At 38.8% G+C, this 16629-nt stretch overlaps 1 protein-coding gene across 1 annotated transcript in view; it reads right to left on the bottom strand.

The window, feature by feature from the left end:
- The window catches only part of CSMD1 (CUB and Sushi multiple domains 1), a 1675023-nt gene that overhangs the window by 136585 nt on the left and 1521809 nt on the right, over positions 1-16629 (bottom strand). Inside the window, exons 46-47 of the mRNA XM_068971399.1 lie at positions 16045-16158; positions 3611-3799 (exon numbers count right to left, since the gene is read on the bottom strand). Of these exons, the coding sequence (XP_068827500.1) occupies positions 3611-3799; positions 16045-16158 (303 nt within the window). The remainder of the gene's footprint in view (positions 1-3610; positions 3800-16044; positions 16159-16629) is intronic.

Raw genomic sequence — 16629 nt, 5'->3', positions numbered from 1 at the left:
CAAAGGCTTTGGCATAGTCAATAAAGCAGAAATAGATGTTTTTCTGGAACTCTCTTGCTTTTTCCATGATCCAGCGGATGTTGGCAATTTGATCTCTGGTTTCTCTGCCTTTTCTAAAACCAGCTTGAACATCAGGGAGTTCATGGTTCACGTGTTGCTGAAGTCTGGCTTGGAGAATTTTGAGCATTACTTTACTAGCATGTGAGATGAGTGCAATCATGTGGTAGTTTTAGCATTCTTTGGCATTGCCTTTCTTTGGGATTGGAATGAGGACTGACCTTTTCCAGTCCTGTGGCCACTGCTGAGTTTTCCAAACTTGGTGGCATATTGAGTGCAGCACTTTCACAGCATCATCTTTCAGGATTTGAAACCGCTCTACTGGAATTCCATCACCTCCACTAGCTTTGTTCATAGTGATGCTTTCTAAGGCCCACTTGACTTCACATTCCAAGATGTCTGGCTCTAGATTAGTGATCACATCATCATGATTATCTGGGTCATGAAGATCTTTTTTGTACAGTTCTTCTGTGTATTCTTGCCACCTCTTCTTAATATCTTCTGCTTCTGTTAGGTTCATACCATTTCTGTCCTTTATTGAGCCCATCTTTGCATGAAATGTTCCCTTGCTATCTCTAATTTTCTGGAAGAGATCTCAAGTCTTTCCCATTCTGTTGTTTTCCTCGATTTCTTTGCACTCATCGCTGAAGAAGGCTTTCTTGTCTCTTCTTGCTATTCTTTGGAACTCTGCATTCAGATGCTTATATCTTTCCTTTTCTCCTTCGCTTTTCACCTCTCTTCACAGCTATTTGTAAGGCCTCCCCAGACAGCCATTTTGCTTTTTTGCTTTTCTTTTCCATGGGGATGGTCTTGATCCCTGTCTCCTGTACAATGTCACGAACCTCATTCCATAGTTCATCAGGCACTCTATCAGATCTAGACCCTTAAATCTATTTCTCACTTCCACTGTATAATCATAAGGGATTTGATTTAGGTCATACTGAATGGTGTAGCGGTTTTCCCTACTTTCTTCAATTTAAGTCTGAATTTGGCAATAAGGAGTTCATGATCTGAGCCATAGTCAACTCCTGGTGTTGTTTTTGTTGACTGTATAGAGCTTCTCCATCTTTGGCTGCAAAGAATAGAATCAATCTGATTTCGGTGTTGACCATCTGGTGATGTCCATGTGTAGAGTCTTCTCTTGTGTTGTTGGAAGAGGGTGTTTGCTATGACCAGTTCGAGTCAAGTTTCAGATATTCTTAATTAAACATGTAATCCTTCATCATCTTTCATCTCTTGTCTTTGCTTATCATGTAACAGACTTTCTAAAGGATTATTGTTTAAAAATATACATGTCCATAATGAACAGCAGTACCATCTCTTTTATTAAGATGAAAATTAGCAAGTTCTGCACAAGTGAAGACCACCATCTATATTTTGACACCTTTCTCAGTTTAGTTCTATAATGACTTAAGTCCTATTTTGTTTTTAAATTGAGGAATATTCACTACTTGAGCTGTGTGTGTGTGTGTGTGTGTGCACTCAGTCGCTCAGTCATATTCAACTCTTTGTGGCCCCATGGACTGTAACCCACTGATCTCCTCTGCCTATGGAATATTCCAAGCAAGAACACTGGGGTGGGTTGCCATTTCCTCCTCCAGGGGATCTTCCTGACCTATGGTACAAACCTGTATATCTTGTGTCTCCTGCATTGGCAGGCAGATTCTTTACCACTAGCACCACCTGGCGCCATGCTACTGCTGTTAATAAAGCTTAAAATTGATATAGTCAATTTATTATTTTTTTTGCCAACTCATGAGGTATAAAACAGCCACTGCATTTCAAAAAATCAAAAGAGATGCAATGAACATGACATTTACTGCAACACAAATGCCAATGCTTAGAAAATTATTCATATGAAACTCTGACCTTTCATTTTATAGAAAAATCTTTGAGAGTAAAACCAAACCTACTCATAGATCTCTGGCAATTTTGACAGCAACTGCTTTGATATTATCTCTATTAACTATTTTGCTTGTGGTTTATCATGGGTGTGATCTGTCTGTATTTGGAGGGAGCTCACACTGAAAATGCTTTGGGCATAAATTATTGATAACGATTTTGCTTCTGAAATTAGAAGAGGTAGAAGCACTGCCAGCTAAACTTTCAATTCTACCAAAGTAAAACAAAAGAACCCACATATATTTAGAATGATTATGTAAATATATATATAACTACATACAGAATTTATAGGAATATATATACACAAAGACACACACACAACCCTTGGAGGTTGGTTGCCTGCCTTTACTATTTGTGACATCTAATCAGCCTCAAGGCACAGTTTCCCTAGCTCCTCATTGACAAAAGAAGCCTGTTTGTACACCTGGCTAGTGTGTTACTGCTTCCTATCCTAGAGATTAAGGGCAAAGTCTTCAATAGTACGTGTCTGTTTTAACATGCACTTAAAAACTCTGAAAATGAAAATATTACTCTTCAGTCCTCTGTTTCTACATATATAAGTATGAGTTTAATTTCCAATTTAGCTGTTCATTTTTGAAAATCCGTAAATTAATTTACTGTATATCCACAGAAGCAACTTGACTATTATGATTCATCAAGTCAATAAAAAGCATGCAAACATACACAGAATCAAATACAGCAATTTTTTTTCACTGAATTGATTGTTATTTATCTGAACTCAGTGACAAATCCATCAAAACATGTGAAAACCCTGTTATTATCTACAGCCATAATTGTATCATGGTCTAATTTTGGGGCTATGATAATGCTTCTGTATAAAGAAAAATTATTAACATCAGTTTCATTTCAAATCGACAATTCAAGCACATACTATGTTTTAGAAGAGTACTGTCATTTTAAAATGTTCATTAAAATTGTACAAAAATGCATAAGACTCACGTTGAAAACAGTATTAGCATTTGTTCAGGGAACTATCTCTAAAAAAATTCTACATTAAGAATACTATAGCATTTATCACCCAGAAAACTCTATGAACCATTACTTTTATATATTTCTAGTAAAACAATCATTTAGATCAATTAAAGTACTTATAGCCCTCTGCTCTCTTAAATTTCCTAAAATATCTTCTAGATCAATATAATCTTAGGAGAAAGGAAAGGAAGAGTTCCTGAAATCATCCATACTTTAAAGCCTCATGTTAAAGGATTAAAGAGTGGTTAATGTAAATTCAGTACATTTTTAAGGTGTATTAAACCAGCATTTCAATGGTTTAAATTTGCAACATTAAGAAGGGCATGGTGATGTTTTTCCTATCACTTGATCTCTGAGACCATACTAGACGAAGAATAATTCATTTTCCATGTGTGTGGGGCGGGGGGGGAGATGTAATTTGTCTTAAGAATATATTCAAGTTTGTGCATTACAAAATATAACAAGATCCTTATATATTATGTGTAGGTCCCTTGTATGTATTCTTTTTTTGACTGTACCTAGAGGCATGTGGGATCTTTGTTCCCTGACCAGAGATCTAACCCACGCCCTCCAGAGTGGAAGCTCAGAGTCTTAACCACTGGACCACAAGGGAAGTCCCAAGGTTGCTGGTTTGTTAACAAAGTTTGAAGAGACTTACCATCAAATATTTCCAGTGCGTCAAATTGCTTTTCACTTTGGAATGTGTCTACAAAGATGGTGATATTGTAGTTTGGTTCCACTCGGATGCTCCAGGAGCAGGTCTGAGAGTTAAAATAGTTGCCAGGATATCCTGGGCTGAGGATGACGCCAGAGGATTCTGTCCGGACTTCATTGGCTGGGCATTGTGCTAAGGAGAAAAGCACCAGGGAAAGTTTTCCTTAACAAAATCAATTCCTGGATATGCAAGCTCATGGGGGAAAAGAAAAAGCAATCTTACTAAGTCAACTGTGACCAGATTTAGTAGATGATACACACATAGTCTTTTCACACTGTTCATGGGGTTCTCAAGGCAAGAATACTGAAGGGGTTTGCCATTCCCTTCTCCAGTGGACCACATTTTGTCACAACTCTCCACCATGACCCGACCATCTTGGATGGCCCTACACGTTACGGCTCATAGTTTCATTGAGTTAGACTAGTCTGTGGCCCATGTGATCAGTTTGATTAGTTTTCTGTGATTGTGGTTTTCATTCTGTCTTCCCTCTGAGTGATAAGGATAAGAAGTTTATGGAGTGTTGTTACATCAGAGCAGAACCCAACTCTGGCTCTACTGTACATTTAAAGCAGGTCCAGGGAGACTGCAAAACCCTAGGCCCTGTGCACATGCAGACAGAAAAAAACTCTAACATTTTACTTTACTTTTTTAATATCAACACATTTTCTTAACTTGAGAGTACTCACTTTTGTGATAGCCCTCTGTGCTAAAATATATTTGGCCTGTGTCTGGGGCCCCTGGCAGGAGCTCCCCAAACCCTTGGTGTTTTCTGAGTGCTGGAAGTGTCTTCGCGGCTCCAAAGGCCCCTCTGGATGACACCTGAGTCTGAGCTGATGAGGTGACTCAGAGTGGGTCTGTGTAGCCTCAGAAGGACTGGTCACCACAAGCACCCAGCGAGGAGAGGGTGCGGACTTTCTGCCCACTCACACACCCAGGGGAAGTGGGGAGGGTGGGGCTGGGGTACTGGAGACTTGGTTGCACCAAAGCTTTTAAAGAACATATTTATTGAGCCTGCAGGTTGGTGTAGACACACATAGCGGGAGGGTGGGGCACCCCAGGTCCTGAGAGACACCTCCAGGCCCTGCCCTTTGTACCCTACTTGTTCACTCTACTGTTGATAGTACCCTATATAACATTTACTGTAAATGTGAGTCACATTCGTTTCCCTGATTTTTGTGAGCTGTTCTAACAAAGGATCAAACCAGAGAGGGGGTCCCAAGATGGCAGAGGAATAGGACGGGGAGAACACTTTCTCCCCCACAAATTCATCAAAAGATCATTTGAATGTCAAGCAACTTCCACAAAACAACTTCTGAATGCTGGCAGAGAACACCAGGCACCCAGAAAGGCAGCCCAATCTCTTTGAAAGGAGGTAGGATAAAATATAAAAGATGAAGACAGAGACAGAAGATTGAGGGATCAAGACCCATCCTGGGGAGGGAGTCATGAAGGAGAAGTTTCCACACAGTAGGAAAACCTCTCACAGGCAGGTCTGTGGGGGAGTTTTAGACTCTCAGAGGGCAACATAACCAAGAGAAAAACAAAACAAAACACAGACTCTGCACCTAACTGCAACTGCCAGAGGAGAAGTAGCCTAGATGCTCACATCTACCACCAGTGAGTCGGGGCTGGGCAAGGAGGCACAGGCTGGTCCTTAGGGTAAGGACTGGGCCTGAGTGCCCTGAGAACAATCTAAGGGAGCTAATGTGAGATAGCAACCCAAACTGTGGGATTTCCAAAAGACAAAAAATATGTCTTTCCTGCAAAATGCTCTAACTCTCAGCCTGGCACACTCACGGAACAAAGGATTGAGTGAATAACAAAGGAGAGCTGGCTGTCTGTGTGTGGGCCCCTCCCACCTCTGGAGGCAGAGAGGCAGGCCTACTACAGCCAGAGTCAGAAGGCAAGGGGCTGCTGCAATCTCAGCCCCAGAGATGGTATCCTCCACCAAACTGTGAGGCTCCAAGTTGCTAACCATGTCTTCCTGGGATCCTAGATGTTGACACCTGCCAGGTGTGTCACAGCCTGAGATCAGTGCCCTAGAGGAGACACACAACACACCTGAGACGGCATGCTTGCGGCGTCCCTGGGAAACTGACCAGCTGGGACCGGGGAGGTGATTAAGACACATGGCCCACCTGGGACAGTGCACTCACCAATCACCTGGTCACCTGAGCTGCTCAGACCTGGGAAGGGCACAAAACATACAGCCCAATCCGGTCTGTGCCCTTGCGGAGTACCCAAGAAGCTGAGCGGCTTAGACCTGGGAAGTACATAAAATGCAGGGCCAACTTGGGACAGTGTCCTTGCAGAGCTCCATGAAGCCTAAGCATTGTAGACCCAGGAAGCACATGCTGTCTTGGACTGGGGCAAACCCACTGTGGTCCATACACTGCAAACACTCCCTGCACATGCCAGTGAAATTTGTTTAGAGAGTCCCTCCCTCTCCACAACACAACTGAACAAGTGAGCCTAAATAAATGATCACCTTTGCCCCCTTCTGTCAGGGGGGAAATTAGACACAGAAGAGACTTGCAAATAGAGGAAGCCAAAATAAACAAAGGAGAGGGAATCACTCTGGAAGTGATGGGCACGACAGATTAAAACCCTGCAGTTAATATTGATAGTGCATTGGAGGGGACCTATAGACCTACACAAAAAGTGCAAGCTGGAACAAGGAATTATCTGAACTGAACTGAGCCTACACTGCCCATAACAGCTCCAGAGAAATTGCTAGATATATTTTTACTATTAACACTTTTTCATTAAAAAAATTAAGTTCTTTATTATTCCTTTAATTTTCATTTTTATAACCTACAATTACCCTGCAAAAATAAAAGGCCCTATTTTTAAAGCAAGTTTCAAATATGTGTGTGTGTGTGTGTCTTAATCTTTGTAATTGATTTTGCTTTGTATTTTTTATATTGTATTTTTGAGAGTCTGTGAAGAAGGCTGAGCACCAAATAATTGATGCTTTTGAACTGTGGTGTTGGAGAAGACTCTTGAGAGTCCCTTGGACTGCAAGGAGATCCAACCAGTCCATTCTGAAGGAGATCAGCCCTGGGATTTTTTTGGAAGGAATGATGCTGAAGCTGAAACTCCAGTACTTTGGCCACCTCATGCAAAGAGTTGACTCATTGGAAAAGACTCTGATTCTGGGAGGGATTGGGGGCAGGAGGAGAAGGGGACGACAGAGGATGAGATGGCTGGATGGCATCACTGACTCGATGGCCATGAATCTGAGTGAACTCTGGGAGTTGGTGATGGACAGGGAGGCCTGGCGTGCTGCGATTCATGGGGTTGCAAAGAGTCAGACACGACTGAGTGACTGAACTAAAATGAAATGACCTCTATTCTAGATTTTTAATCTTTGCTTTGTATTTGTTATCCATTTTGTATCTTTAAGTATCTAATCTTCAGTGTCCATTTTCACTTAGGGATTTGATTACTGGCTTGATTGCTTTCTCCCCTTTTGAATCTCCTTTTTCTCCCCCAGGTCACCTCTATCTCCTTCCTCCCCCTTCTCTTCTCTCCTTAACTCTGTGAATCTCTCTGGGTGTTCTGGGCTGTGGAGAACACTTCAGGAACTGATTACTGACTAGATTGCTCTCTCCTCTTTTGACTTCCCCTCTTCTCCTGGTCATCTATATCTCCATCCTACCTCTTCTCTTCTCTATGTAACTCTGTGAATCTCTATGCATGTCACTCAATTATGTGGAGAATTGTTCACCATTAACCTAGTTGTTTTATCATCTGTGCTGTATAAGGATACTGTAAGAGAAGGACTGAAAGTCAGAGGCAGGAGGCTTAACTCCAAAACATGAGAATATCACAGAACTCCTGATTCCAGGGAACATTAGTAGACAAGAGCACACCCAAAAGTCTTCATACCTACCCTGAAACAAAGCTCCACACAAGAGCCAACAAAGTCTAGTGCAAACATACCATGCTAATTCCCCAGCAATGCAGGAACACAACAGTGATCATTTAAAGACAGGCTGCCCAAACAGAAATTAAACAGAATTTAATTTCTAAACAGAAATTAAACATGCAAAACCTGTAGACACCCCAAAACTCACTACTAGACACTTCATTGCTCTCCAGAGAGAAGAGATCCAGCTCCACCCACCAGAACACAGACACAAGTTCCCCCAACCAGGGAACCTTGACAAGCTGCTAGTCCAACCCCACTCACAGGGAGTAGATGCCACAATAAGGAAGAATCACAAACTTCAAATCTACAGAAAGGGCACACCAAACACAGCAATCTAAACAAAATGAAAGGGCAGAGAAGATTCAGCAGATAAAGGAATGTGATAAGTACCCAACAAGTCAAACAAAAGAGGAGGAGATAGGGAGTCTGCCTGAAAAGGAATTCAGAATAATGATAGTAAAGATGATCCAAAATCTTGAAAACAAAATGGAGTTACAGATAAATAGACTAGAGACAGGATTGAGAAGATGCAAGAAATGTTTAACAAGGACCTAGAAGAAATAAAGAAGAGTCAATTAATAATGGGAACAATGCAATAACTGAGATTAAAAGCTCTCTAGAAGGAATCAACAATAGAATAACAGCAGAAGAGAGGGTAAGTGAGGTGGAAGATAAAACGGTGAAAATGAATGAAGCAGAGATGAAAAAAGAAAAGAAAACTAAAAGAAATGAGGACAACCTCAGAGACCTCTGTGACAATATCAAACACCCAAACATTTGAATCATAGGTGTCCCAGAAGACAAAAAGAAAGGGGATGGGAAAATACTTGAGGAGATAATAGTTGAAAACTTCCCTAAAATAGGGAAGGAAATAGCCCCCCAAGTCCAAGAAACCCAGAGAGTCCCAAACCAGATAAACCCAAGGAAAAAGACCCCACAACACATATTAATCAAACTAACAGAAATTAAACAGAAAGAGAAAATATTAAAAGCAGCGAGGGAAAAGCAACAAGTAACAGATAAGGGGATCTCCATGAGGATAACAGCTGACCTTTTAATAGAAACTCCTCAGGCCAGAAGGGAATACTACTACTATGGCAGAACATAATTAAAGTGATGAAAGAGAAAATCCTACAACCAAGATTACTATATCCACAAGGATCTCATTCAGATATGAAGGAGAAATCAAAAGCTTTACAAAGAAGCAAGAGCTGAGAGAATTCAGCACCACCAAACCAGCTCTTCAGCAAGTGCTACACGATCTTCTCTAGACAGGAAACACAGAAAAGGTTTATAAAATTGAACCCAAAACAACAAAGTAAATGGCAATGAGATCATACTTATCAATAATTACCTTAAATGGGTTAAATGCTCCAACCAAAAGACAAAGATGGGCCAAACGCATACAAAAACAAGACCCCTATATATGTTGCCTACAAGAGACCCACCTCAAACCTTGGGACACATACTGAAAGTGAAGAGCTGGAAAAAGATATTTCATGCAAACAGAGACCAAAAGAGAGCAGGAGTAGCAATACTCAAATCAGATAAAACAGACTTTGAAATAAAGACCATACTAAGAGACAAAGAAGGAAACTATATAGTAATGATCAAAGGATCAATCCAAGAAAAACATATAACAATGATAAATATATATACACCCAATATAGGAGAACTTCAGGACATAACACAAATGCTAATACATATGAAACAGGAAATTAAAAGTAACACTATAATAGTGGGGGACTTTAATACCCAAGTCACACATACGGATAGATTAACCAAACAGAAAATTAGCAAGGAAACACAAGTTTCAAATGACACAATGGGCCAATTAGACCTAATTGATATCTACAGGGCATTTCACCCCAGAACAATGGATTTCACCTTTTTTTCAAGTGCACAAGGAACATTATCCAGAATAGGTCACATCCAGCACAATAAATCTAGCCTTGGTAAATTTAAAAATACTGAAATCATTAGTTGTAACATTAGATATAAATTTGGGGGAAAAACCTATAAAAAACACAAACATATGGAGGCTAAAAAACATGTTCCTCAATAACCAACAGATCACAGAAGAAATCAAAAAGGAAATCAAAATATGCACAGAAACAAAAGAAAGTGAAAACACAACAACCCCAAACCTATGGGATTCAGTAAAAGCAGTGCTAAAAGGAAGGTTCATAGCAATACAAGCTTACCTCAAGAAACAAGAGAAACATCAAATAAATAACCTAACTTTACACCTAAAGCAACTAGAAAAAGAAGACATGAAGAACCCCAAAGTTAGTAGAAGTAAAGGAATCATAAAAATCAGATCAGAAATCAATGAAAAAGAAACAAAGGAGACTATTACAAAAATCAACAAAACTAAAAGATGGTTCTTTGAGAAGATAAATAAAATAAAGAAACCATTAGCTATACTCATCAAGAAAAAAGAGAGAAGAATCAAATCAATAAAATTGCAAGTGAAAATGGAGAAATCACGACAGACAACAAAGAAATACAATACAAAGAATCATACGAGACTACTATTAGTAACTATATGGCAATAAAATGTGTAACTTGGAAGAAATGGATGAGTATAACCTTCCAAAACTGAACCAGGAAGAAATAGAAAATCTAAACAGAGACACCACAAGCACAGAAATTGAAACTGTAATAAAAAATCTTCCAACAAACAAAATCCTAGGACAGATTGCTTCACAGGTGAATTCTACCAAAAATTTAGAGATGAGCTAACACCTATCCTACTCAAACTCTTCCAGAAAATTGGAGTGGAAGGTAAATTTCCAAACTCATTCTATGAGGCCACATCACCCTCATGCCAAAACCAGACAAAGATGCTACCAAAACAGAAAAGTACAGGCCAATATCACTGATGAACATAGATGCAAAAATCCTCAACAAAATTCTAGCAAACAGAACTCAATGACATGTTAAAAAGATCATGCACCATGACCAAGTGGATTATGCCAGGGATGCAAGGATTCTTCCACGAATCAATCAATGTGATACACAACATTAACAAACTGAAAATATAAACCATATGATTATCTCCATAGATGCAGAGAAAGCCTTTGACAAAAATCAACAGCCATTTATGATAAAAACTTTCCAGAAAGCAAGCATAGAAGGAACATAACTCAACACAATAAAAGCCATCTATGACAAACCCACAGAAAATATTATCCTCAATGGTGAAAAATTGAAAGCATTTCCTCTAAAGTCAGGGACAAGACAAGGGTTCCCACTCTCACCAGTACTATTCAACATAGTTTTGGAAGTTTTACCACAGCAGTCAGAGAAGAAAAAGAAATAAAAAGAATCCATATTGGAAAAGAAGAAGTAAAATTCTCACTATTTGCAGATGACATGATCCTCTACATAGAAAACCCTAAAGATACCACCAGAAAATTACTAGAGCTAATCAATGAATATAGTAAAGCTGCAGGATATAAAATTAATACACATAAGTACCTTGCATTTCTATACACTAACAATGAGAAAATAGAAAGAAAAATTAAGGGAACAATCCCATTCACCATTGTAAGAAAAATAATAGAATACTTAGGAATAAATTTACCTAAGGAAACAAAAGACCTATATATAGTAAATTATAAAACACTGATGAAAGAAATCAAAGAGGACACAAATAGCTGGAGAAATATACCATGTTCATGGATCAGAAGAATCAATATAGTGAAAATGAGTATACTACCCAAAGCAATCTATAGATTCAATTGAATCTCTATCAAGCTACCAATGGTATTTTTCACAGAACTAGAACAAATAATTTTGCAATTCATATGGAAACACAAAAAGTCTCTAATAGTCAAAGCAATCTTAAGAAGAATGGAACTGGAGGAATCAACCTGCCTGACTTCAGACTATACTACAAAGCTACAGTCATCAAGACATTATGGTACTGGCACAAAGACAGAAACATAGATCAATGGAACAAAATAGAAAGCCCAGAGATGAACCCATGCACCTATGGACATCTTATCTTTGACAAAGGAGGTGATAATATACAGTGGAGAAAAGACAATCTCTTTAACAAGTGATGCTGGAAAACTGGTCAACCATTTGTAAAAGAATGACACTAGAACACTTTCTAACACCATACACAAAATAAACTAAAAATGGATTAAAGATGTAAATACAAGACCAGAAACTATAAAACTCCTAGAGGAAAACATAGGTAGACCACTCTGACATAAATTACATCAGGATCCTCTATGACCCACCTTCTGGAGTAATGGAAATAAAAACAAAAATAAACAATTGGGACCTAATTAAATTTAAAAGCTTTTGGAAAATGAAGGAAACTATAAGCAAGGTAAAAAGACATCCTTCAGAATGGGAGAAAGTAATAGCAAATGAAACAACTGACAAAGAATTAATATCCAAAATATACAAGCAGCTCATGCAGCTCAATACCAGAAAAATAATGACCCAATAAAGAAGACATACAGATGGTTAACAAACACATGAAAAGATGCTCAACATCACTCATTATCAGAGAAATGCAAATCAAAACCAAATGAGGTACCATCTCATGCCAGTCAGAATGGCTGCTATCAAAAAGTCTACAAACAATAAATGCTGGAGAGGGTGTGGAGAAAAGGGAACCCTCTTACACTGTTGGTAGGAATGCAAACTAGTAGAGCCACTATGGAAAACAGTGTAGAGATTCCTTAAAAAACTTGAACTAGAACTGCCATATGACTCAGCACTCCCACTGCTGGGCATACATACCGAGGAAACCAGAATTGAAAGAGGCATATGTACCCCAATCTTCATCATAATACTGTTTACAATAGCTAGGACATGGAAGCAAGCTAGATGTCCATCGGCAGATGAATGGATAAGAAAACTGGTACATATACACAATGGAGTATTACTAAGCTATTAAAAAGAACACATTTGAATCAATTCTAATGAGGTGGATGAAACTGGAGCATAATATACAGAGTGAAGTAAGTCAGAATGAAAAACAACAATACAGTAGTATATTAACACAAATATATGGAATTTAGAAAGATGGTAATGACGACTGTGTATGCAAAACAACAAAAGAGACACAGATATTAAAAGCAGACTTTAGGACCCTGTGAGAGAAAGCGTGGGTGGGATGATTTGAGAGAATAGCATTGAAACATGCATATTATCAAATGTGATATAGATGATGTGTCCCAGTTCAATGCATGAAAACAGGGTACTCAAAGCTGATGCACTGGGACAACCCAGAGGGATCGGATGGGGAGGGAGGTGGGAGGGGGGTTTGGGATGGGAGGACACATGTACCCCCATGACTGATTCATGTCAACGTATGGCAAAAACCACCACAATATTGTAAAGTAATTAGCCTCCAATTAAAATAAATAAATTAAAAAATTAATGGAAGGATCAAACCAGAGGAGAGGTCCCTGGGAACCCCTGATTGATAACCTGTTAGTCAGAAGCACAGGTGACAACCTGGACTTGGTATCAGCATCTGAGGTGAGGTTTGCTTTGTGGGACTAAGCCTCTAACCCTGTGGGATTTGATATTATCCTAGGTCAAGAGTTCAGGATGGAGTTAAACTGTAGGACACTCTGCTGATGTCCAAGGAAAATGAGAGAACTACTTGGCGGTGGCAAATAACATTCCAAACCCTCATTTATTTATTTATTTATTTATTTCTAAATTAAGGTAAGTATCCTACAAGGTAATATTTATCTGCATAAAATGTGAACTTTCAAGGAACACTTTATTCACCTCATTCCCAAGGAACAATCAATCACTCTAAAGTGGTGACAATTTTCAAAGCAGAACTTCTAAAAGTGTGGTTATGACACTTGAAGAAGTAGGACTCATAACTAGTACAATTTGTCATCAAGAATTTATTGGAGGATTGAGCCCAATCAAACAACAGAAAATTATTAGAAGAAAAATGATAATTATGTGTTTAAATATTTGGTAGATGACATTGAAGTCCCTATTTCCTTTTTTAAATAATGAAGTGTTCAGAGAATGCCAGATAAGAGAACTCAGTTCATTTTAAACAAATTTACTGCTGAACAGAATCAGAAGAGAACTGTCATCCTGTGTAGTAACTGCTGTGAGTTCAGAGGGCCTGGGGACCTCTGGCCTGAGTACAGAAATCCTGTCTTGTTAGCTGGACACTTCCCGCAAATGTGTGAGAGCAGAAGTATCAATAATTTAGAGGATGACGCACTCATGTGTGGGTTTACTCTGTTCCTGGGGAAATGAAATAATTGCATTTAAGTGGAAACTAGGTTAATCATGGGGGAAATGACAGAATGGAGATGCTTTCCTTATTTTTGAAGTAGCATATTAAATAAAGACTTAAGCATTTCTTCATTAATCAGTTAAGCCCACCTTTGCTTAAAATCACCTATTCTGATAAAAAATTTTAAGGCTGTGTTTGGCGAGATTAAAATGGGCCTTAAACATCTGAAGATTTACTTCAGTTAATTTATATATAAAATGGCAAAAGATGAACATTTTATACCCACCACTCCACCATCTTGAGAAATAAATCCTCTGTAGATCACTGTCGCTAATGTAGCATGGTCCTGACACACTGGTTTTCCAGGGGAAAAAAGTGACTTCAGGGTCCTGACTTAGCACCTCCCATGAGACCCCCAGCTTCTAAGCCATACAGCAAGAGGCAGGGTCTCAGTGATGCCATGACCACAGGGTCAGCTAGAGTTTAAAGCCAGAGGCAGACAAAGTAAGGGCATCTCCCCTGCCTGCCCCCTCGGAGTTTCCCACCTGGATGTGGTTACAAAGTATATTTTTCTCAGAAATAATCTGTTACCTTGGTTATTTAATAATAATCCATTCCAGATTTTCTCCAGATGTTGGAAATCATTTCCTTCTGTAAGGGTGACTGAAGTCTGCCTCATTAGCAACGAAAATGCACCATGTTACCAGATATTTTGGAAGAATCAATTCATGGGCTGAACATTTGCAAAATCAGTACTATTGCAATGCAAAGAAAATTGCCTTTTACAGGGTAGATAATTAGCATTATAAGATGCTTAGAATTAATTTAAGATTTACTTCATCTTTATACCAGTTCCCTAAACAATGCAGACAAATGATCCTCCTCATTACACATATAATGCCCAGAGGATTAGTGTCTTAACCAAGATCACTGGATAATCAAACCTAGACTATAGGTCTTCTCCCTACATTCTGACTTTTTATATGTTTCACTACCCCTAGTAAATGATAACATTCAAATTCTCTAAAAGAACTGGGAATGGGGAGTTCCATTCTTTAAAGGAAAAGGAAAGGCAAAGTCACTCAGTCCTGTCCAACTCTTTGCGACCCCATGGACTATACAGTCCACGGAATTCTCCAGGCCAGAATATTGGAGTGGGTAGCCTTTCCTTCTCCAGGGGATCTTCCCAACCCAGGGATCAAACTCAGGTCTCCTGCATTTCAGGTGGATTCTTTACCAGCTGAGCCATAAGCGAAGCCCAAGAACACTGGAATGGGTAGCCTATCCCTTCTCCAGTGGATCTTCCCAACACAGGAATTGAACCATGGTCTCCTGCATTGCAGGTGGGTTCTTTACTAACTGAGTTACCAGGCAAGCCCTTCTTTAAAGGAAGTAAATGTGATTGTGATTTTGAAGTCACAAAATAAAATCTGTCTTAATTTGGGAAGCTTTCTGATAGGCAAACCAATCATACTTCTGGCTTACACTGAGACATTTTAGCTTATTTATGTTTTTTTCCAAATCTTTTTTCCTTTCTATAAAACTTGAAAGTGAGACCTTTAAAAGTTTTTAAGTGATATAATTATATACAAATCAACTGAATCAAAAGATTTTCTCCTGCTATCATATATTATCTGTTATTACACATGGGGCAAAGATATGAAACACACATTATATGAAACATTTGTGCATTTCAATGTCTGTATATTTTACAGAACATAGTAAACACTAGATAATTTTATGCATTCTTTTATGCCAAAGAGTTCAGAGGGAGATATAGTAATGCCTGCAATTTGCCTAGAAGGTATCAGAAATATCAGTTATTTAATACTTTAATGTATGTAGAGAGAGACGAGACAGGTGACAAAGGGTGTGTAGGAAACATTAATGGTGCAACCTTGGTGATGGGTATTAGTTTTAAAGATTTTCAACTTTGTCATATGTTTGAAAATATTACTCACAAACTGTTGGGAAACAGCAAGAAGTCTTATTTGATGTAGTTTTGATTTTGTACAGCTAGCTAAAAGAGAAGGGTAATTAAGTATTTCTACTTTTGGGTAATTTAAATTGCAAGAGAATCATGACACAGAGACAAATTCAGATGCATACAAAGAAATTCAGATGCATACAAGGAAGTTCAAACCAATAAAGTAATACAATGTTCCATATGGAACAAGCATATTTATAGTACGAACTTCATACCTTCACATGTCGGCAGGGAACCTTCAAACTGTAGCTGGGAGCTGAGCTTACAGGTCAGTGTGTCCATCCCAGACAGTGTGTACCCTGGGTGGCACTGGTACTTCACGAAGTCTCCTGAAAGAGTCCACATGCGTACTTGGCAATTCTGTCTCCATGACACATGCAGTGTGTGAATGTTATTAAGCACGTGTGACACTCAAGTTGATGTGCAAACCACTTCTTAACCATGATTGGTATTCATGCTTAGTCTACTTAGTGAAATAGTGTCATTTTTAGTTTTTAATTTATAAAAATGCTCTCTTTAAATGTAACCAGTATTTCTATAGAGATTATGGAGTTTTTTCTTCTTTGACTGATATGTCTATGTTCACTCCCTTTCCCCTATGATTACTAATAAAAAAGAAAGAAAGATGAAAGAAGGAAAGAAAGAAAGGGATTCAGAGGCTTGGGACCAAAGGCTGTATAAGAGAATGTCTTTAATGCATCCAGAGAGGGCTACAAAATGACCTTGGTCTAATTAGCACAATGTTCTCATCAACTAAGCCATCAGGAATAGAGCAGAAACTGGTCACATGGTTTGACCAC

Source organism: Capricornis sumatraensis, chromosome 4 (genome assembly GCF_032405125.1).
Source record: "Capricornis sumatraensis isolate serow.1 chromosome 4, serow.2, whole genome shotgun sequence".
NCBI lineage: Eukaryota > Metazoa > Chordata > Mammalia > Artiodactyla > Bovidae > Capricornis > Capricornis sumatraensis.
The sequence above is the reverse complement of the archived record's forward strand: the minus strand, read 5'-3'. Positions and strand labels throughout refer to the sequence as shown.